General features: G+C 41.4%; 2 protein-coding genes across 2 annotated transcripts in view; both read right to left on the reverse strand.

The window, feature by feature from the left end:
• The window catches only part of PIK3CB (phosphatidylinositol-4,5-bisphosphate 3-kinase catalytic subunit beta), a 317,999-nt gene that overhangs the window by 236,974 nt on the left and 56,155 nt on the right, over positions 1-24,870 (reverse strand). The gene's annotated exons all lie outside the window — the stretch shown is intronic.
• Positions 2,797-4,686, reverse strand: FOXL2 (forkhead box L2). Its single transcript, XM_067538938.1, has one exon. It carries the CDS (start codon positions 4,530-4,532, stop codon positions 3,615-3,617), a length of 918 nt encoding a protein of 305 aa, XP_067395039.1. The 5' UTR covers positions 4,533-4,686; the 3' UTR covers positions 2,797-3,614.

The raw sequence follows: 24,870 nt of genomic DNA on the forward strand, positions 1-24,870 counted from the left end.
CGACTCTGCCACATACAAGAAAGGGGTATGATCTAAGCAGTAATCTATCCAGTGAAGCATGCAGCGAGATACTATTCAAATACTCGGGCCTACGCTGATTTTATTCATCTTGATTTTTCCACTCACTCAAGGAGTATCAAAACCACAGGAATTTACAGTTGCACATACGCTGTGCGTGTGCCTTCAATATCAAGACTTCTGGATTTCTTGGGCATTGAGGTTTGGATGCGTCAAGAATGCAGAGCTGGCCTCTTCCTGTGCATCTGATAAGAGGTCGCCCCTGCAGCCGAGAACATTATTTTGCAAGATACATTGTTAAATAGTGCTAGACGGCCAGTCTTTGTTTACGGGGGAACTACCCTCTGAGTGCCTGGCCCTGGAATGTTATCAAGTGGTTTATTTTATGTGGAAGCAAAGTTTCCTGAAAATAAAGGTAAAGCTCTGTCTCTGTATTAAGAGCTGCATATTTATCCCCTGCAGAGAGTCTGCAAAGGCCCACGGACAAAATGGAAGGGTATCACACAGCGAGGACACTGCATTGCTGAATTGATTTTAAGGAAGATTAGGAAGTCCTTGTAATCAGCACGTCTCTATTGGACACATTGCAGGAATCCAAAATGCCATTCAAACCAATGCTAGGTGTTAGCAAGCCGTAAACAGACTAAAAGAGAACCCAGGACCTGGTATCGTCGACATAATTCAGCCCTCTTATTTTGTTGCTGAACTTTCAATCTGTGCTAGACTGTCTTCCATATCAGTCCCCAGTACTGTAGTTCTGGGACATACCTGAATAATTTGTCAACACTCAAACCCTCACTAGTTTTGGGTGGCACAGGTATAATAAAATAAATAATCATTTCTACCTATTTTGGGTTGTGAAATTGTATCTAATTGCATGAATCTCTTATACTTTTTAACCCTGCCCTGTTTAATATGAAATATCATTACAGCATTTATGCATGCAGTCCGACTTTTCCTCGATCTTTTTTCCATCAAGAAAGGAGAGGATTTGGAAAACACCTAGCTTTTAAAAACAAATGTGTAGGTTTTTAAATGAGGGGGAGTCACTAAAACAGACACATCGGCTTATTGACACTTTTCAGTCACCCTGATTTACCGAGCCACATAATTCCTTTCGTGCTAAAGAAAGGTTTCCTCATTACATTGGGGAGGGGAGGAGAGAGGGCAGAGGGAGTGCTTCCATTACTATCGGTAGGAATAACAGATCTGATAAAACAACAACAAAACTAACTTCTTCTATCTTCGCTGCACTGTGCATTCGTGGCCCTTCATTGATTAGAAATCGATGGGAAGTAACTTTATCCTGCTCAAAAATGTCTTTCCTCAATCTCCATTTAACTCTCAAGAATAGACTGTGTAACAAAGGAAGGTGTCTGTCGCCAGCAAGCACAGACAGCCTTTCAAGCAAAGTCAAGGCCCTGAAACAGTTGCTAACATAGCCACCAGCATCGCAGAGTAAACACTATAGAGTCTGGGCCCCAGGACAAATAAAATTCGGACACCTAGGGTTACCAAAAAAGGATGCACTGCCACCTTATACAATTTTGAGTAATGCAGCTGCCAGAGCAGATAATATTATTTGCATTACTGAATTGATGTTTAGATGCTTTCTAAGTCACAGCAAACAGCGGGCATGTAAAGAATGGGAAGTATTCAAAGAGGATTTGCTTTCCAATACCTTCCAATAAAAACACAATTCGGACATTTCTCCAGAATAACTTAATAGCTTTTTTAACTGTTATCTTTACCAGTTATGCAAGCAATTGGTACCCTAGCAGAAGAGGAAGGAATTAAACTCCAATTTGTTATCGGCTTAATCCAAATAGCACAGCTGTTTATTCCTAAATTACCACAGCTGCAAAAGAGGACACTAAAATCGTATTATCTACCTCTGCAAATATGATCGCAGTGAAATCAAAACAATTGTTCCTCTGTTCTGCTAGATAATTTGGAGCGGCTCAAAATGCCTGGTTTTGTGACAGCGCAATACAATTTCAGGCCGGATCTTGCAATCATTATTCAGGCAAAACTCCCAATGAAGCTAAAGAACTTCAGGTGGAGTTTTGTCTGAGTTAGGAGGCAGGATCGGACTCTAGATATTGGAAAAAGACTAACGTTTAATATTTCTGCATGACAACAATGAAAACAAAGATGTTTTCAGCATATTTAAAAAGAATTAAGTTTTGGCTGCTTAGAACGTTTCAGTTATTTAGACTTGGTATAAAACGAACAAGCGTGGGTATCTATCCGCACATAAACGCTCCACATGTGTATATAAATGCGAATTATACACAATGCTATAGCTGAGCACATCAAAAATGTCATTTTATATTAGGATGTTCGGAATTTCTGCAACTACTCAAGCCAATTACCAATATTTTGCATTGAATCTCTCAATGAACTGCATATCGGTATTTGAGCACACAGGACTGCAGGAAAATAAAACAATATTAAAAGAAAGAAAAAACATTTTATTGGAGACTTTACAATGCTAGAAAATACAATAAAAGTGCTAGTTTACTCTAGAAAAGTTGGTCCCAAAATGGTACTATGCCACAATATCTATCAGCTTACATAAACATTTATAAAATCACTGTGAACTGGCCCCAAAATTTATAAACATCTATGTTTTTCACATTAATCTATTTAAAGTTGGAGGACCAAAACTTTGTAAGAAAGAGACTGAACAGTTAAAAGCAGAACCTACCAAAGATTCCATTTTGGGCCAGGAGGTTTTTGGTCAAAAATATGAAGATAAAATTTAACTTTTATTTATTAATAATAATAATAATAATAATAATACGCATGGAAAAAATCCCAATTATTATCGGAAACCGGTTTTTTCTTACAACTTCAAAATATTATTTTAGACCTGTATAAAATTACTCTTAAGACCTCACAGGACATTTTCTACTTTAATATACCTCTATATATCGCTTCCGAAATATTTCACAAGTTACCCTTGTTACTTTTTGTTTCAAATATCAGCATCACTGCTATGAAATGTAAGCACGTGTCCTGCTGTAAAAACAGTCCCCCTTTAAGTACTAATTTGACAGAAGGGCAGAACTTTGAAGAAGTGCAATTCTTTGCAGACTATGAAAGTCGTGTCATACACACCGGATAGGCCTTTCCCAGCAACAAATCTACACTTAGTGGGGATTGAATTGGTGGTTTTTCGATTTAGCTTTTTGGGTTTTTTATATCAGCTTACTTTCCTCAATGCCCCCAAAGAATAGTGCCAAATTTACAAAACGGAGCACGGGTTTGAGGACTAAACTGTGTGATTTTGAATGACATGAGTTGTTGCTCTTTTTAAACAACAGACAAGTTTTTCTTTTCTTGTTTGAAGTCAGACAAACTGGCCATCGTTTGATAGCCTCACACTCACACCGGATCACCCAGATCTTTGGCCGAAGCTATACGGATTAAAGCTCTGAACACTTACACTGCCTTCAATCAAACGCGGAGCAGGGCTTATATTTTCCCACCGTGCCCATTTTTGGCACAGAGAGGGCTTTTAGACAAATCCGCCACTACAGAGGAGTAACAAGAGTGACACACAGGAGTGGCCGGCGGGCGGGCGGGCGGCTCTAGATGTCTATCCGGGAGTGCAAGGCGCTGTGTTTGCTGTCGTGGTCCCAATAGGAACAGTGCATCATGGAGAGCTCGGCGGGCTGGCGGGCGCAGGCGAACTGCAGGCCGGCCCCGTTGGCGGGCGGCGCGGCGGGCGGCGCGGGGCTGGCGGGGCTGAGCTGCTGCGGGTGGTGGCCGTGCGGGTGGTGGTGGTGGCTCATGCCGTTGTAGGAGTTCACCATGCCGGGCAGCGCCATGCCCTGCACCCGGGAGTAGGGGCTGTAGGAGGCCGGGCCCGCCAGTCCTTTCACGTTGACCGGGCTCACGTTGCCGCCGGCCAGCTGGCAGGAGGCGTAGGACATGGGCGCGGGCGGCTGCGCCAGCGACCAGGAGTTGTTCATGAAGGTGGACTGCAGGTACTTGGGCGGGGAGAGGTAGCCGTAGCTGTCGCTGCTGAAGAGCGTCTTGCCGGGCTGGAAGTGGGTGGGGGGCGGCCTGAAGGGCCGCTTCATCCGCCGCCGCCGGCGGTAGTTGCCCTTCTCGAACATGTCCTCGCAGGCCGGGTCCAGGGTCCAGTAGTTGCCCTTGCGCTCGCCGCCCCCCTCGCGGGGCACCTTGATGAAGCACTCGTTGAGGCTGAGGTTGTGGCGGATGCTGTTCTGCCAGCCCTTCTTGTTCTTCTCGTAGAAGGGGAACTTGCTGATGATGTACTGGTAGATGCCGGACAGCGTGAGCCGCTTCTCGGCGCTCTCCCGGATGGCCATGGCGATCAGGGCCACGTAGGAGTAGGGGGGCTTCTGAGAGGGGTCCGGCTTCTCGGGGACCTTCTCGGGGTTCAGCTCGTCCTTGGCTCGCTCCGCCTCCTTGCTGGCGTTGGGGTCGTGGGCCAGCAGGGCTACGGGGTCCTCTTCGGGGTCCTGGTAGCTGGCCATCATGGCACCCAAATCCACGCTTCTTCCCCGGGAGACAAGCAACAGCTTTGCCTGCTTGCTGGGCTGCTGAGGCTCAGAGTCAGTCCCTTATTTGTATTGATTCGGATCAAACGCGCGCCCAGAGCCAGCTGGTACTCGGAGCCCCTTTCCCTTAGGAGCTGGGGAAGTTTCTCCCTTAGCCCTGCCTGTTTTTCAAGAGACAGCAACGCGGCTCTGGCCCCGGCGGCTCAGATTTCCAACGCACTCAAGTACTTGCTCTTCTCTGATTTGTAAGTTCCGCTTTCGTCAGGAGCCCTTTCCCCTATAGCGGGGGAGCCAGCTGGGCATGGTCGAGTTCATTTCTAAGTCACATTTCATAAATACACCCCAGTGACTAGCCTACTTAGCAAACGGTTCCCAGAGCAAAAGGGGAGAAAGAGTGGGTATTAGACTGGAAAAAGATACCAAGGGGCCATGTCTATTTAAATGAAATAGTCTAGATCTATTAGGAGAGCTCACACCGGATTTTTAAGACGTCTTCTCGCATCTTTCTCTGCCACCGTTCTGAATAAATTGTCTGTCTCATCTGGAGATGCTGGGAAGGTCCCGATGGGCTGAGATGATCGCTCAGGGAAAGGCGGATAAATTATTATTCCTGATGTACAGTTAAAAAATGTGCGAAATCCTGCAGTGACAGGAGGCTCTGGAGGTTACCATATTAGCAGCAGTGAGGAAGCAACCAAATCTCATCGCAAACCCAGCAGGTTATTAGGGTTTGGCTGGCCCGGGCGTTCATTTTAGCACCAGGGAAGTGAGCTGCAAACTGAGCTGCAAACTTCCACTCCCAGCCTGGAAACCGAATCCGCAGCCCTAGCCTGAAATCAATAGGTGTCAGTGGGAAGTGATTATGATACAGGGTACTCTTTCCCCCTTCTCAGATGTCTGTCTATACATTTGCATTTATACTCATTAGGGTCTCGGCCCAGTGCACAGATAACTGATTACAGTCGGAAAAAAAGTAAAAGCAAACACAAAACCCAAACCTGTTAAATCTGTTGCACAATAACACGTGGCCCGGTTCGCGCAGCCCTTCCACATACATTCCACTGAATTCAAAGAGTAAAGGCTGAAGGATCGGGCCCAGGAGCATAAAAATGTGATCGAAAACACAGAACTTGTTTACCTACAAACCTTAAAGGGACACGCGTATGAGCGAACAAAAGGGGGCTAGGGAGGGAACTGGGGAAGATCCTAGGGTGGAACCGTTTCTGGGAGATATCTAGGCTGCGGCGTTGCTCTCTTTCCTCCTGGTTAACTGGAATTGTATATGTGCCTGTGACATTTTTTCTCTCTCCCCTTTTTATCTTCAGGTAAAGCGACTCTGAGCAGCAAGAAGGAAGCTCGGACTGGCCACACTGCAGAAGAGTCTCCAAGGTATTGTACACAAAATAGGCAGTCACGGAGGCTGCTACATTGGTACTTACACAAAGAGAGGCGGCTTACTGAAGGAGTTACTTTGTGATGACTTGCAAACAATTATTCGGATTGGTGGCAGAGACCAATGACCCGCAATGCTTATTTTCTAAAACCCAGGCTCCTCGTTGCTCCTGGCTGTCATTCAGAACGACAGCGACCTGTGTTTACAGACTTCGCTTCTCGGGAGCCGAGCCCTGACAACGATGTTGTCCAAAGAGTGCGTGGATCAAAATGTGAAGGTCTGGTTAAAAATCAGTCTCTGCGCATTTTTATGGCCACGTTCAATTCTGGCGAGGAGCTCCCTTTTAATTTAGAAGACACTGGATTTGACCCGGCCGTGCTTACTCGGGGAAAACTCTCTCTCCAGTGGGATTTTCCCGGAGTGCGGGATTAGGATTAGCGGGCAGCTGCCCGCAATTCCGGAGGCTCAGGATGCCACAGAGCATCCTTCCTCCTAGTCGCAGCGTTCCCTTTCTGGAACCGCAGACAAGAAGCGGAATCACTGCAGAGCTTCATCCTCCCTCCCGCTGGGGCTCTCGCGGGCTGGCCACATCATTTTGCGTAACCGCATTTATACCCAGGAGAGGACCGCAGTTCTTTCGGAGCATCTATTTCCTGCAAACCTCTCAGATCTGTCTCCCGACTATTTTATAATGACGTCGAGTGAGATGTTTATCTCCATCTTTAGATTTCTCTGCACTCACCTAGAGTCCGTCCTCCATGTACACACCCCCTTCTGAGTATACACACGAATGCTAGTTTATGGGTAGGCACAGATATATTTAAAGACTCAGAACAACATTGCACTATGAGTATAAAACATTCAGAATATATACCCGAATTATATTACACATTTTCAAGAAACTATATGCTCTTTAAGAACTATAATCCTGCTGGGTATATATATTCGATTACGAAAAATAACACTTATAGAAATATAATTCTATATAAGCTATATTTTATGTCTACATTATACACACACAGCTTTTCTTGGACGCCAATGTGTCGTTAATATAGGGAATTAACATTAGCGATACATTTCCTAATTAATCGCCCACGTGCACTTTCCCAAGTAAACAAGCCAAGACTTTCCATTAGGTTAAAACCCGCACATTCTTTGTAGCCAAGGGAAAACGAAGCTGGGAGACAGCTGTGCATTCAGAGCACTTAGGTTTGCTGCATGGGGATTCTGTGTTCACTCGTAGAGGTCTTTTAATTTCTGTGCTGCCTGGGCTATCTATTTCTTCTGACCACCCATGCTGGCCTGCTTGCTCTTCCTCTCAGGCATTTCCGCAGCCAGAGCTGGTGCAGGTGTAACAGCATTGTTGTGTGTATCATCACCTCCTCCAAATTGCAGATTCCTCCTTTTTCTGCTCTTAAACGGGGCGCACGGCTCCTTTAAAGTGTCGAAGAGGAAAACTCTGCTATCCTAGGTATTTCTTTTTTGACAGCCTCACCAAGTGGGATTTAAGATCAAACCGAGCGGTAGAATCCTAGCACAGAGGTAGGATATGTAGAGCAAGTTTCAAGTAGTAGAGAAGGTGAGTGTATTGTGGTTTGCCCAGAGTATTTGCCTGCACGCTGGTCATTAAATGTTTCCATTAAACCCAGCCACTAGGAGAGAACAGAAATTCATTGATTGGTGCTGTTCACTCAAATATCAACAAAGTCAATGAAAGCCTACTCGGAGACACCGGATTGCAACCAGAAAACATGGTAATAAGTGAGTGTTCAGCTTTTTTACTGGACACGTTAACGCTACAGAGATTGAAAACATTAGAAGCTTTTAAGGTGATTGCCAGAAATGTGTCCATTACGACAACGCAAGAGAAATGTAAGGGGGACAGAGGTTTACTTTACCATTTATTTTTAAGAAGGGAGGTTCAGTATGGAGTTCTGCCTACACTATCAATGGCATGTTGCGACTCAGAGAACATGCTTTCTGAACTTTAGTTTAAATATTTGTATCTGTTTCATTGTCTACTGGATGAACGATTATCACATCTAGCCCGTTTCTTTAAATTGTCACTTTCCGAGCCCTCTTGAATGGCAATAAAGTCAGACAAAACAAATGAAGAAATACACAGAGAAATTTCCTCGGGCAAAGTTCAAGGACTACAGGGTGTAAATGTACAGAAAGGGGAAAAAGAAAAGATCGAGGGCAATGTATACAGTGAAATATGTTTGCAAGGAGCTGAGCCCGCTCCCATTAAAGGGAATGGCAAAACTTCAATGGAAGGATCTGACCTTTAATATTACTGGCGATCAAACCTTCATAGTAAAACGCAGATACGAACGATATTGATCAGAAATTCCCTCCTAGAATAAAGCCACAGTTCAGGAACCTGAGAAAAGGGAAATCACTTTCGTTCAAACGAGACCCTGTCTCGGGAAATATTAGTTACTCTCAGTCATAAGGAATGACATAGACTGATTTAGTCTGGTGAGAAAATGTGTTGTATCATGTTTGTCTTGGATCAGGATATTAAGAACAAATCTCTTGGACATTTTAAAAGAATCCTGCCTAAAACACCCTGACAAGCAAAACAATTCGCAATAATCGTTTTTTAACGACTTCCTGGGTTTCCCGTAGAATTTTTGTTAATATTCCAACTGTTCAGAGCAGCTAAGAAATCGCAAGCAAGGAATCGATTTAGCTGACGATTTATACGAAACACCAAGCTTTAAACCCTTCATCTTGCGAAATGACAATCCGCCAACAGCCAGCGTAGCCAACCGCGGTGCGTCCATTCTGAATAAAAACGCTTTATTGCGCCGTGCAAATGGTACTCTCTGTCATTACAAGGACATTCTTAAATGTAGTGCAATTAATAATTGTGCCCTGAATCGGTTCTAAATATCGATTTTTCTTTTCTCCTAATCTGGAACACAACCCACAAAACACTTGAAAGACGGAGCAGAACACAAACTGCTGGAATGAACGCCAACTCCGCTTTTGATGGACAGCAAAGGATTTAGCCTCTAAATAAAATGCACTTTATATAATGTGGAAAACAGTTCTGAAAAGCGACTTGCAAGATAGCAGATGGGATGTATATTACATTAAAAACGGTACCGCTGTTTTTAATAGACAATCGAATATTTCAAAGTGATTTTTTGCTGAAATCTTGCAGAATAGTTACTGCAATTCACAAAGGGAGAAGAAAGGCAACATAACATTGCCATTGATCCCATGTAATTAACAGAGCAGTGAATGTAGCCAAAGAGCGAGGAGGTCACTTTAATACTAACATTTCAACCTGGATACTTTATTGATCAGATGAATTACATTCCCTCTAACGTTACAGAATCACAGCTCAAGTGATCGCACACGCAGATGTAAACATACAATGCATATTTAGGGCCGACACATTCTTGGCGCCCTGCAGCTACAGGCAGAAAACATTGAATTGTAATAACGAAAAGCATAGCTATTACTGTTACATACTCACCCCTGCATACAGAGCAGAATGGATGTCTATATGGAAGTTTTTTTTTAAAAAAAGCGTCCAACGAACAACTATAATTTCACTTTTTTGGTTCTTTTTAAAGGAAATGTTTATTTTTAGGACGAGTCCCTCTCAATAGTCCACCTTACAATTATTCTGTCCCCTAAAGCCAGAACGAAATGAGCTGTAGGGAAGCAGAGAGAATGACTCCCTGAGATCTGGAAAACTCTCTTATTGCTACCAGAACTGGGACAGGTTAAAAAGGCTGTTTGTTTATTTTCCAGACCCTAATCCGTTTATGTTGTCTTTCAATGCCCAGCTCAAAGGTATATATGCATGGTTAGCATGGGGACTCTTAACTGGTACCAGGCACAGCATTAAGTAAACACACCTTTTGAGTTTGCTCTACTCAGAGAAGAATCAGGGGGTTAGTATACAAGGTCTAGCAGTTAGACTGTAGAAAAGCTGTGCATCTGTTTTTATATTAAATCTAAGTAGTCCTAGCTGTTCAGGTCCATTTTGTTGACAGATTAGGGCCTGATCCTGTACTTCGTGACAACAGTGGTAAAACTCTCACTGACTTCAAGATCAGGCCCCAAAAAACTTTCTGCTTCCTGCCCTCACTCAGCTAAAAATGAGATGGCTTTCAAACATTGACCCCTAGAAAGATGAAAAGAAAGGGAATGTGATCCACATCCCTTCCAAATGGTATTGCCCTGATGTTTCTCTTTATAGGTACTTAGAAACTTATTTCCTATTTTCAGCATAATTACTAATGCACCAAGGCAATGAAAACAATCCCCATACAATTTTAAGTTTTTCTAGTTCTCCCCCCAATAAAGATGTAATGCATTATTTTAAAGCCCTGGATTATTTGTTCCAAAAACAATTGTAGGAAAAATAATATTTGCATGTAAACATGACATTTTATGGACTGTACTCTACCCTAAAAGTAATGAGAATTAAAGAAATATAGTGTGGGAAATAAATGAAAGTATTTTCTGGCATTAATGGAAGTACATCCGTATTAGATTAGTTTATTAAAATACATTTGAGACCCATCCTAAAAAGCTATTTTTTCTTGTTACGTACAAGAAGGTAGTCCCATTTATGTAATCACACACGCACATGCATAAACACTCATGTATATACATACAGGAGCTTATAAAAAACAAACTTCATGGGCAAATCAAGATGTGCATGCAGCAAAACTGAGTAACCATGTGATTTTATTGCTATAACCATTTCCCCTCCTTACCCACTTTCCCCTGTTTTTTACTCTCATTCCTTGTATCACATCTAAAATTAGGGCCTGAGTCTGCAAATATTTATTACTAGGTGCATGCTAGCTACCAGGAACAACAGTCCCACAGATTTGAATGGAACTACTTGGATAAGGACAGTTACATACATACGCATTTTCAGGATTGGGCCTTTTACCTGTAAACTCTATGGCTAAGAGCTTTATTTAGTATCTTTTTATTTGTTCTGTGAGTCACCTCACACACTTCAGGATCATGCATAATAAACAACAATGCTGCATTTCTTGTACACCAAGAATTCCCACTGACATCCCAGTAATTCATTTCCTAACTTTTAATAAACCTTCTCTCTGGAATTATCATACTTGATGGGTGACAGTAGCACACAGACACATTCATATGAATGAAAAGTGTCCTCTCCTACGTGAATGAGTTTCATTGTCAAAACTTGAGCAAAAGAAGGTGTATTCCACAACCGGGGACTTAGTTTTTCCTTTATACCATGAAGCTGAAAAGTCTAGCAGCTTCAGACTTGTTTTCACAAGTTCCCAACTGTATAAGGATTTCTGCCATTTACAGGGAAAAAACAAACACTTCACACAAACATGATGGCCATGCATCCATAATGCAGGCTTCAGAAGGAACCGAATAATTTTATTATGAATTGGACTCAAATCATATAGACTGACGGGTAATTCAAGAGGACCCATGGGGAAATCACAAACGGGCTTGATTCTGTACTGATCCCAATGGGAGTTTCTGGTGCCAGGAATGTAGGGTCAGGCAGATCTTAAAGAAGCACAGATTTCCCCTTGAATAAAGTCTTCACTCCAACATATAGTATAAAGATGTTTTGCATGGTCCTCATTTGGGCCTGTTCTTACTCCCTCTGAAATTAATAGGTATTTTGTCATTGATATCAATGGGAACAGGATCACGCCTTTTTCCTTTATACATTTCCACTCTTCTTTATTTCTGCTTCTTATCCCGTAGTCTGGGCTGAATTCTTCAGTTTAGAGGACTGGTCTATAAAAACTAAACTGCATGTTTCACTTCACCATTTGGTAGTTTATTTCTTTCATCTGCAATCAAAGCCTGATCCAAGGAAGGCTCTTGAACTCACACAATCAGTTACATGATGAAATGCAAATAGTTTCTTGTGGTATTAAATGGCAGCTCACAGCAGAGTTCAGGTTGGCTGTTATGGATTCACTAGTTACAGCTCTGCAGGATAATCCTAGGTTACTGCCATCCTGCAGTCACCGGCCTACAGGAATGTTGCAAATAAAAACAAACAAGCTGGCCTCCCCCTTTTAGACAAAGTAGAAATGATGTCTGTTTAGGAAGTTGTAAAGGCTGCATGTGTCAGAATGTGACAACTTGAAAAGCAAACTGCTCTTTCTACTGCCTAGATATCAATGCTCAGACATTTTTCTACAAAGAGTTTTTCAAGCACTGGGTCCAAACAAAATATTCATAACAGCCCTCTGGTGTAGGGATCACCTTAAACCTGCTAATGAATAATGTTGCACTATAGAATGAAATTATACTGGGGTGGTAGCTCCACCATGGTTATAACTGAGACCAGTTTAGTGTTTAACAGTCGATTTTTCTAAACGCTCTAAAATCCACATGTTTATGTGGATTGTCTTGAAAATTTCTGTGCCTCATGGGGATCTGTGGAAAAGTGGTACAAATTGAAGGTTGTTTGAGCAAGGGATTCCTGCAAAGCAGCTCCTCTAACAAAAATGATGTCAAAATGTATGGTTCTTATTACTTTTTTTTTTTTTTTTTTTTTGAAAACACCTGGCTCTTAAACTATAGTTCTGATTCCACTCAAACTCCGGTCACCTGCCCTGGATTGATTTCAGCTAGTATCCAGCACTGATTGACCTTTTGGGGAAGCAATATCTAAAAAGTTCTTCAGGATAAAATATGGATCTCCAATGTGACTCAAGCCAAGCTGATGAGCTAGTGAAAGTCATTAACATATGCAGAGCGGGATAGGGACTCTATTGTAAGCCACAGTGTTTGCTGACAGCCTATTGTCAGAGTAAGTGGGCGGCTCCAAGTGAGAGGCTGTAGCCAGCAAATCTAAGCATCGCCCTGTACTATAAGTTTGAGTCCTGCCTCTTGGCAGCTTTCTGAGAATGTGTATTGTGCAGATTAGCTGCTCTCAGCCTGAATTTTGCAGGAAATTCTTTGAGAATTTTTTGCCCGAGAGCAGAAAATCTGATTTAAGAGCCAATATTTCAATGGGCTTCAAAATCCATACACATTCTGATTTTTTACAATAAATATTGCCAAGGAAAATAACATTAATTAAAAAGAGGGAAAATGAATTTAGTAAGCAGTAGCACTAGAATAATGTAATTATGTTGCATGTCCCTCGCCTGTTTTCTGAGCAATGGGACTAAGCATGATCAAAGAAAAGCAAGTATTGTTGTGGTTCTTTTCAATGGCAGCATGATCAAAGGGGTTGCTGAGCAGCAGGAATTGCATCCATAATAGAGACCCCTATTCTGAGGACTGGTGTAAGGTTGACGTAGACTAATGAAGTACCGGGATACTGTTAATTAATCAAAACATTAATTTATGTTTATCATGAAAAATAAATACAAAACATATTTCAACTTTCTTCTACAATCTACACAAACCAAGGATTCACAAATATCAATCTCACCCCACAAAATGCTATAGTTTCTTTGAAAAGGGAATTCCGAAGAAATGTCAGACACTAAAAGATTTTTAAGTCACACAGCCCTTTTTAAATACTCATAGCAGACCTCCAATGTTATTTTCCTCCACAAACTACTATAGAAAGCAGAAACTAAGATAATCCTTTAAAATATTTATTAAACCCCCAAAAAGAATTGTTGTAGATTTTTTTCCATCCCTGTTAAAACGGAAATCTCTGGTACTGCCGCCCCATTGTAATACAGCTATGCCACAGTAGGGCTCAGGATAAAGATAGTGGTGCAAGTTGGAGTCACTGGATCAAGAGTTTCCTCAGATACAGCCTCCTCCCACTAAGGAGTCGATTTTAATATACAATTACTGTAATAGCCACATGAAGAGTGAGGTTTAATTGAAAATTAGTATTCTACAATCAGGGCTATGGTAGACTTGGTGGAGGGAGACAAACACTCATTGAGATGAATGAGTCATTTCCCACCTTTCAGAGCTCTTGTGTCAGGCTGCATTTACCTTCAAAGGGCTTTTTGATTCACCTGAGAACATTCCATGGAAACTTCTCTGATGCAGAGTGTTGTTAAGAGCCCCTTCCCCTTGCACCAGTCTATACAGCTGTTCCTAAGGCAGGGGTTTCCATTTCCAAACTTCTAATGGAGTCTTTCCTGCTGGGATCTCAACAGCATGGAGGATGCCATTTTGAAGAGCAAAATGGCATCCTCCACACAGTGTGACCTCACACCCACCATGCATGTGAGATCACGCTGCATGGAGGAAGCCATTTTGCTCTACAAAATGCCATCCTCTGCTCAGTGTGACCTTGTAGATATGGTCATGCTGTGTGGAGGAAGCCATTTTGTAGAGCAAAATGGCATCTTCTGCATGGTAGGGATTGTTGCAACCCTATCCACTGAATGGAGTCATGACCCACAGTTTGGGAACCACTGCCCTATAGCCTGGTCTACACTAAAATGTTAGGTTGACCCAGATGTGTTGCACTGGGAGTGAAAAATACACACCTCCGAGTGATGTAGAAGAATTCTTCCATTGACCTAGCTACCGCCTCTCAGGGAAGTGGATTACCTATACTGGTGGAAGAATCCCTCCCATCAGTGTAGGTAGTGTCTACACTGAAGCACGAAAGCAGCCCAGCTGCATCAGTGTTGCTGTAGCATTTCAAATGTAGGCAAGCCCTAAGGCTATATCTATGCCAGAAGCACCTTACTGATGTACGCATACTGGTATACTACATTGGCAAAGCGCTTCTAGTGTGGATGCGCCTATACTGGGAAAACTACTTTACTGGTGCAGTTTATTCCATCTTCGCCCAAGCACAACAAGCTATACCAGCAAAGTCGCTTTTTTGTCAACACAGCTGACAGTCAGGGATTGCACGTCATCACACCCCTGACCAACATAGCTATGCCATCAGAAGTCTGTCGTGTAGATACAGGGCAACACAGTGAAGGGCAGTTGGAATGCATGCAGACTAATCAGGGAATACAATTCTGTGGGATATGACAAAACTCACCATACAATAGATGACTTAATTCTGCAGTCTACATAGGGCTGGATTCAACCCTTGGGGTTCTTTTGGTGCCAGCCAGCAGAACCTGGTCTGTGGGCACCAAGCAGTGACAAGTTCATCTGTGGTGGGGCCATAGTAAAGCAATTCCTCTGCAATTGCTGCTATGATGTAGATCCATAGCTAGCATAAGCAATGCTGGCTGTGGAGGGGAGAGACCAGGATAGATAGGAGACGCAAAAATTTACCACAACTTCCAGGATCCTCTATCAGCCGGGCTCCTGTGGAATCTTGGTCAGAATTGACAGCTTGCATTCAATGGGGGCAAATTCCCTTGGCCTGCAATTTGTACTCTAGTGACCATAGGAGTACATAGTGGGGACCAGTATATAAAAATCACATGTTGTTACATGACCTTATATGTAGGGCCATATCCCACTTTCCATCTATGTAGAGGACTCCTGTGTGCAGAACTCCCACTGATTTCAGTGAGAGTTATACATGGCTAGAAGAATAACCCTCAATATCAATGGGAATCCTTTTGTGGCCTGATTACATTTTTTTAATCTTATTTTCATTAGACAAGCTACAAACAAAGATGCAGCCTGAAGTGTGAATTTATTCACTTCTATTAGTTATTCAGATATTACTGGTATTTACAATACTAACTCACGAAGTATAACGTGATACAGGATTAGGCCCATATATGTGGGAATATAAATTCAATCTATCCTCCTCTTCTTAGCCCCATAAGTGCCTACATAGAATAAAGTAACTGATTATTCATAAGAATGAAAAACGCAAGCCACTGCCATGTGCTGCACAATTGAATGTTAAAGCCAGTTCTGTTCAATGACTTGGTGATCAGTACAATCCATGCTCACGCATTCAGTTGACACTTGGAAACATTTTTCAAGTTCAGAAGAATTAAAACAACTGTATCTTGCTTTGTTGTTCTTATTTTAATGAACAGGATTAAAGGACTGGGGTTTTTTAACTTTGATGTTATCTAACTCAAAAAACAGCTAAGGAAATGAAGGTTTTTTGTTTTGTTTTTGTTTACTGAGCTATTTGCTAACTTTTAATGCTAGGAATACCCTATACACAATATTCACAAAAACACCACATGGATTTTGAGATGCAGCATGATCTAGTAGACTGAGAATGCAACTGGTAACCCAGAATCTGGAGTCCTGATCCTGGACAGTGACCTGGGTGGCCCTTGGCAAATCAGGTAGATCAACATTTAAAAATGTGGCTGCCTAATGTTGACACCCACATTTGAAACAATGTGGCCTTAAATTTCTCAGTACCTTAGGGCCACGTCACCCCACTGTTCTTTGCTGTAGAGGGGATGAACGAAGTGGAAAGCCTACTCCTTTGGCCAAAATTCTGTTGTGGGGAGAGAAGATGGGTCTTCATTACCCACTCCAAATACTAAGTCTCCACAGAAGCCCCTGGGCAATCACTCCATGTATTTTAAGTTCTGATTTGTGGGAAGGAGTGCTAAACTGATAGGGATTTTACAGCCCGCACAGTGCCGACAGTCACCATTATCTTATGGGAAAGCCACTATGTGCTTTCAGAACACCATTGAAGAGAAGGGCACAGATGTGGGGAGAGAGCCAATGGGAGCACCTCACTGAGAGAGGCAAGCTGACACAGAGCCAATATGCTGGACTTCTGAAGATACCCTGGCATTTCTAACATCTCCTTGTAGATTTGAGACCACCCATGAGGAAGGCCATCCCTTCCTCTCTGCAGGAGCGAACACCTCCTCCCTTCCTGGATAGGATGATTCAAAGGCAACTGTGTGGCCTCACAGCCTAGACTTTGGTTTTCTCATAGATTTTCCAGTAGCAGGGCATGATTTAGCTTCTAGTTTCTGCATCTGTTCAACTGAGTTAAAAGGCGTTACCTAGCTACCTCTCAGTGGTGTTATGAAATGTAATGAGTTCTTAGATGCAGACTGCTCTGAAGATGTAGTGGTATACAAAGGCAGGAACATGGCCCCACTGAAGTTAATGGCAAAGCTCACAAAACTGAATGGAAGCAAGATCAGCCCTAAATGGTCCATTATTTTACTAGTAATGATGCTAGGTATCGCTTTTTGTATATGTTTTGGTTAATCCTTATTAAGTCCCTACCAGCCAATGTTACATGAATGTTACATGAATTTTGTACTTACATAACACCTCTCATCATGGGAGCTCAAAGTATTTTACAGATATTAGTTAATTAACACACACACATTCACACACACCCCACAAGTCACTTAGGCCACATTTTAAAATGTGGGTTCTTAAATTTAGGCACCTATATAATTTTTTTTAAAGCCACCTATATGTTTATTTAGATATCCAAATATGGACTTAGATGCCTAACTTCAGACATCCAAGTTTGAAAATGTGATTTTAGGGCCTAATCCTGTGGTGTGCTGAGTGCCCAGAGCCAAAGATACTCAGACCCAGATCTTCAAAAGGTTTGAGGATCTGGGACTGAGTGCCTTGCAGAACTGACCCTTCTGTGCCTCACTTTATTCCTCTGTAAAATGGGTATTATACTTAGTGAGTATGGCACTTCAGTCTGGTCCCCATGATGTCACTGGGTTTGTAGCATGTATAAGTTAGGGCAGAATTTGGTCCCTTTTACCAAGTGTTATGGAATTATGTAGGGCCAAAATTTGGCCCTCAGACAGGTCAATGAAAAAATTCCCTTTGGCTTCAAGGGGACTAGGATTTCTCTACAGATCCCGCCCTCTCCATTTTAAAATTGCTTTCCTATTTTCACTCTGTTTCCTTTTATTAAGGTACCTGGCCCAGCATTTTCATCATCTGCCAGAGGTTGTGTGGGGATTGGATCACAGCACATGGGCATGGGCATTCATCTGCCCACCTAGAGCACTTTCCTATAAAAACCACTCATTTGTCTGGGAATTAACAAATGAAGAAACAACCCATTATAACAAGTTTACAGCTTAAATTCTTTAGTAAATGGTATATTTACAATTCAGGACTCTACACCCTGTTTTGAAGGGCCCGGGCCCTCCCACTTTGAGAGCAGGCCCACCCAAGTGCCACTTAAGCTACCTTCACAACTGGACCTTTCTTGGCTGGTGGCTTCCCGAACTTCCTGCTTCCAGTTACATGGCCGGAAGCATGAAGTTTGGGAAGCCACCGGCTGAGACTCGCTAAACTGTTCAACACTCCAGTTCCCCTTGGCAACTGGAGCATCAGGCAGCTTAGTTGCTCAGCTGGTGGCTTTCCCAAACTTCCTGCTTCCGGTCATGTGACCGGAAGCTGGAAAGTTCAGGAAGCGCTTGTTTTTTGGCTAGCCCACCTGTGTCAGCCACAGACCCTGCCAAAAAATCACATCTGGCTACGACCCTGATGCCAGGTCTCATGCTATCCTGATGTAACTGCAAAGGCATAAACGTATAGATTGGTGGGCTAACTGGCAGACTCCCACTTCTCACTAGATCTGGGATTTGTTTACTGGCTAACTGTATTTGTTTAGCTTTATATCTAAACAGGGAAACACATTTCCACCAGATGTTTATACTCCTACTAGTGAGAAAGAGATAGGATTTGAAATCCTGAATGCCTTTGCCATAGAACAAACTTCAGTAGAGCTAGTTCATTTTTCTGAGGGGTTTTGGGAGGGAGGTGTATACGCGCATGTGTGTGTTAAACAAAACACAAATATATTTTAAAAACAAACATACAAATAAACAAACAAACAAACAAAAAAACCAAAATATTTTAATTAAGAACCTGGAAAATTTTGACCAAAAGGAACATTTACTTCAAAAATATTCATTTTGGACAAAAAGCTATGTTTTAATCCAAGTAAGTTTTGACTTAAAAAAACAAAACACCAACTCCACTCTTTGGTTTAGTATTTTTGGCATCTAGGGTGAAATATAACCCTGTGCAGAGCACTGGCAGAATGTCTATACGGTTTAAGTAATGCATAGGCCTTATGTAGTCCTCTGCACAAGGATGAATTTATTGCACGGAGAAAGGCCATAGCATTGATTCACACTGCTACTGGGCACATCCAACTGGTGAAACAGAACAGCCAGGGATCAATCAATATAATAATTCAGGGGAAAATACAGATTGGTAGCTAAATTCAGTGTTAACAATGAAAATGGTCAGTTTGGTCTGGTGATGTAATAGTTTTAAAAGAAAGATATGCTTTATTCAATGACAGCCCCTGCTACAATATCCTGTATTAGATTATTGCTAAATTATACGCCTACTCAAGCTTGAATAACTTAAAATGATACAGTGCTTACTGCACAATTAGTCAAGTTCTTCAATGACACTGCTTCATTTCTGCTGAATTTTGATCTCTTAATGTTTCTGCTAATTGGCAGTAAAGCTATTTATCAGGATCGTGTGGGTTATTTTAGGCAAATTGTAAACTCACATTGCCACTTCCTTGATTAGTGGGCAACTAATGAAAATGTACAAAAATAGATTTGGATTAATTGTAATAATGACTAAAACCAACCAATAGAATCTCTGCTCAGATTTTTGAGGTCTGCCAATTTCTGTGTCACGGGAATTCTAATTACAGAGTGTTCATTTCCTCCTGTGAAACAACCTCATTTTGATGGTAAGATCCTCAGGGCAGGGTGCCTGTTTCTTACTTGCTTTGTTTAAATCATAATCCACTGGGTGCTGGTAACTTACAGCCTCTCCTCCTCCTGCCTCCCTCACTCCCAAACAGCTTTAGTGTATAGCCAGCAAAGCCTATTTGGGCAGTTAGTCTAACTACTGCGTTAGTAAAACACACAGCAGATGTCAGTGCATTACAAATCTTGGGTAAGAAAATAATAATATCAATTATAAATGAGAAAGCTAAACAAAGCACATAATTCAGAGAACTACAATACTCTGAGACTATCTGAAAATTTGCCCCACTGTGTGTGACTTATTTTATTAACTTCTAATATTAGGAATCTTACATCTATCTCTCTTTGCAGCTTTTACAACTTCTCTTTGTGGAGTCATTCTGCAGTAAATATTTAAAGGTCTTACCCAAGGCAGGTTTTTAAGGACTGTTACCAGCCTGAAGGAAAGAGGGCAGAGGGCAAGGAGGAGGGGGCACCACTCAGTAATTAAAAGATTGTCACTGAGTGGGATAAACCAGAGTGCAGTGCTGCTATTTGCTTTATTCTGTAACTAGAGATTCTCTCTTTACATTGGGGAAGCCAATCTGAGGAAAATATTTCCCACAGCTGGTTCATCCAGAGTCAAGTTATGTATATATCCTAAATCAGGCGTAGGATCTGATCCTGCTCTCTTGAAGTTTTGCCATTGACTTCAATGGAGTAGGAGCAGGACCACAGAGAGAACAGAGACCAATTAAAAGCATCCCCCGTTTTCCACAGCACAGAGAGCCCTGAAAAAATAAACAGCCTCTCTATCTCTCAGTGATCTGCACAGATAAAGCTGTGTGCATGCCCAGGGACCCTTCTGAGATAAGCCACATTCTCAGGAAGCTGAGGACATACACCTCAGTCCAGGGGGCTTCCTTACTTTGTACACCCAGTTTCCCCACATGATACAGATCATTGTCTGGAAATGAAAAGACATAGCTACACAAATCATCCAACATTCAACTGCCTCTCAGGAAACTGCAAAGGGATTTTTTTTTTTTTTGAGACGCAAAGCAGAATGTTTATGTTTCTTATCTCAAAAAGGAAACCTATGGGAAACTGTATGCCATATTCTCCACTGGTCTCCTGTCATATAATTATAATGCATTACATAAAGCAGACAGCTTTTGGAAAACCAGTAGGTCTAATGAGAGGACAATCCCTTATTAAGAGGGTGCTTTGGTTTCCTTTCCAAATGTTACAGACCTCATCTGAGAGTATTCCTTGGTGTAAAAACAATAGATGAGCTAAATGTTTGGATTAGGAAAACACAATGCATTTTAAGTGTCCCATGGCATTAGGGAAATAATTGTTGCACAAGGAAAATCTCTTTTTCCCCCAAGTAAGGAACCCAGGCCAGATTTTTCAGACTTCAAAGAAAGAACACAGTAGGGCCTTTCCCACTGCCAAATTGCTTAAGTGAAAAAATAAAACAAAAACAAAAAAAAGTTGTTGTAATTTTGCCATTAAATGCTTGGGATAAATTCAATATATATATTTTTAGCATTGATGCTATTATCTTCTACAGTGAAGGACGAGTCATTAGAATCTCAAAGGATCCAAGCAGTTATTTTGGAAGAAAATGCATATACAACACTCTTGCAACATAATATACAGCAGTTCTTTTTGCTATATGGAAATATTGATATTTTACAGAAATTATTAACAGCTGCTAAACTGTGGATTTTATATTAACAAGGTCAGCACATATTATACAATGAGGCATCTATACTGATGATCTCTGTGTATGTTAAATTCTGCCAACGGAATTTTCCCTTGAAGGTCTCATACAAAGCTCACAGTAGTTCCATAAATTGCACTAAATTGGATGGTGTAAAGACCTGCGGTGACGACATTTTACTGAAGAATTAGAAGAAATAGTTAGAGAAGCCAAGATGGAAAATTCTTTTAGTGGACATAGAAATTAATGAAGATCCCAGGGATTGCTGTTCTCTGAAGTACAGAGATTGTATGGGAATAGGGCACTAAAACTAGCTGTCCAATATCAGAATATTTGGGGGAAATTTTCAAGAGCTCAGGGACCTGCATGTCTGGCCACAATTAGGATTGGAATTTTAAAAGTGCTGATCACCCAGTAGATTGCATTGTGACTTGTAGGGACAGATCTCCAAAAGAGCTCCACATCCAATGAACTACCAGGTATTTCAGTGGCATCAGTGGGGAGCCCTATGTTTGTACAGAAGAAATGTTTAGGTTTTTTACTATTCTAACTTCAGTGTTTATTGGCTTATTATAGCTGGAGAATTATCCAAAAGTAAACAACTTTCTGACATAGAAATACTTGTTGGAAACAAAGCACTGAGTTCCTATCCTATTTGTTATGCTGCCATTGCATATTATTGATTTTATCATGGCCCTCATACCCCCCAGAACTTTGCTCAAATACTAGATCACACAGCCCTGAACTACACTTAAATGGTAGATCAACCTAGCTATATTCCTCATGGATGTGAAAAATTCACACCCTTGAGTACCATAGTTAAGCTGACCTAACCCCAGGGTACAAGCAACTAGGTCGACAGAAGTATTCTTCCGTTGACCTAACTACCACCACTACTTGAGGAGGTGGATTTTTTACATCAATGGAAAGATATATTTTGTTGATGTAGGAAGTGTCTACACCACAGTGATACAGTAGCAGCACTCCAGCACTGCAGCTGTGGCACCTGTAGTGTAGAAATGCCCTTAGATCTCATCAGTCTGGCAGTCCTGTTTCCTACTTGATAAGAAAGCTAGAGTATAGATATAGATTATAGATACAGATACACAGCATGACTCTGGAAACTGTAGTTTGGAAGAAGTGATCACAATAAAAAAAAACCTTTGTCCTAACATCAACACATGTACACCAAGATGAAACAATATTGCAGCATAGTTCAGTTTGGTGCATGCAGGGAAGACTTTTCTAAGGTGCAGAAAAAGTTCTCTCTAGCTTCCTACTTCTTTTGGCATTTTTTGGCACACTTTCAAAACCCAAGAGAAATCCCCCTCATCAATTCAATAGGAATCAGAAAGCAGCAGACAGGGCAAATCACATCGGGGTTTCCTAATATGCTACAAAAAGCTCTCACTGACATTTTAAAGAAAGCAATACTAGGGCAATCTGAAATCAGATCCCCTGTAAAAAGCAGCAATATCTCTTCTGTCATCTCAAATGGTTTTAACTTGCTCAAGTAGCCATTCAATCACCATAGCAGAGGATAGGTCTACATTGCAATCAGGGCTTTGTGATTGCAACATGTGTAGACACACCTGAGCTACCTTTAACCTAGCTAGCTCCCGTACGGAAAGCAGTGAAGCTATAGCAGCATGGATTTCAGTTAGTAATAACACAGGGTTCCTGGCAGACTTGTGAAGTCTTCACTGAAACCCACGCTGCTGGAGCTTCACTGTTCTCAGTATGCAAGCTATCTAGATTAAGGCTAGCTCAGGTATGCCTGTGCATATGTTGCAGTCACACACCTAGACTGCAGTGCAGACATACCCACAAATGATATAGTTGCTGCTCCAATGCTTGTGTATTACATGGCAGGGAAGTATTTTATATGGCAATCAAAATGTGGAAAATAGAACAATCATCTCTACCAAAACCAAAGACTTCATCATAAACCTGCTATTTTCATCATATAGCAAATAGCATGAATGGCATCAAGCTAACTATTATTATTTGTATTGAAGTGACTAGGAGACCCAGTTATGGACCAGGATCCCATTGTGCTAGGTGCTGTACAAACACAGAACAAAAGGACAGTTCCTGGCCTAAAGAGTTTACAATCTAAGTACAAGGCTAAATTTGCACCAGTTTAAAATCTGTTCTATAAAATGGGATTTTCAAAAGCACTCAGTGCTAGCTTAACTCCCATTGACTCCAGTGGGAGCAGAACTGGGCCAGTGCTAAGTGCTTCTGGAAATTTCATCCATAAAATATATATTTACTGGGGACTATTTTTCAGTATCAAAAGCAATAAAGAGTCACTGAACTAACAGATCAGTTTAAAAGGTCCTGGGGATTCCTGTTACAGACAATAGAGAATAGATTGAGCATGCTCAAAGGGGACACACACGCACTAAATGTGGAACTAAACTGAACGTGGAAATAAAACTGATTCTTAATATTCCCAAACAAAATCCTGTTGAAAGGCAAAGAACTATTAAGACTCTGCATTTGGACTGTAGCTCACGTGATGTTATTTTAACAACCATCTTTACCTGCATGTGTAGAACATGTCTGCTTAACCTCTTGCTAACTGCAACATTTGTACAGTCCAATTTCCAAATCCCTTGTGGACTCCTGAGGTGAAGTCCTGGCTCCACTGAAGTCAATGGGAGTTTTGGCATTGACTTAAATAAGACTGGTACTTCACCCTCACAGAAGGTCCGTCAGGGAACTATGATCACAAGGAGCTCAGTAAACCTCCAAAACTCAAGGTTTCTAAGGAAGAAGTATTTCCTCTTAGAGGTTGTAATAAGACTTAAGTCATTAGGAACACAAGTTCCATTGAAAGGCAATGGATTCCTGCGCCTAAGTCACTTAGGTTCTTTAGAAAATCCCTCACTTCGATTTTTCTGTTGAAAAAATGACAGAATATGACAATAGCAAACAGAGATTAATGTCTCCAAGATCCACTTATCTGTGTATATTATTCCAGGAAGCAGAGAAATATCAACTGTTTCCCCATGTTGCAAACAAAAAGTTTATCATCTCTCTAAATTTAAAAATATCCATGCGAAGGAGTCTGTCAAAATAAACCAGAAAAGGAGAGTTTCTCTGTCACACTCATCATGGTGGGAAAGAATATTTGTGTAGCTTTATAAAATTTTAAACCTGTGGTTGGTTTTGGGTTTCCGTGCATACTAGATCCAGCTGCCCTCTCCTGCACTGGTGTTTCCTATACAGACCCAATTATCATCACCTAATTAGTGCTGGAGGAGAGAAAGCTCTCCTGTCAGATGGAACTTTGAACAATTCAGTATGGGTCTTCAAAGATATGAATGCAGTATTTACAACCTACTGTATTGATTCCTACAACAGAAATCTTTGAATTCATAAAACCAAAATAGAGTGGCAAATAATTAAAACTATTTATCTCTGAAAATATTCTGGGTTTTTGGAATCAAGAATAAGACTATATTAGTAGACATCCTAATCATAATGAAGCACAAGTATTTTTCCATATATGTAGATATAAACATGCACAGAATATGTAGCTAATTTTAGTATTAACATTGACATTGAATCCCTGTGTATTTAAAACTCAGTGACAATCAC

Source organism: Emydura macquarii, unplaced genomic scaffold (genome assembly GCF_026122565.2).
Source record: "Emydura macquarii macquarii isolate MOO-44397 ecotype Brisbane River unplaced genomic scaffold, CSIRO-AGI_Emac_v2 contig_499, whole genome shotgun sequence".
Classification (NCBI taxonomy): Eukaryota; Metazoa; Chordata; order Testudines; family Chelidae; genus Emydura; species Emydura macquarii.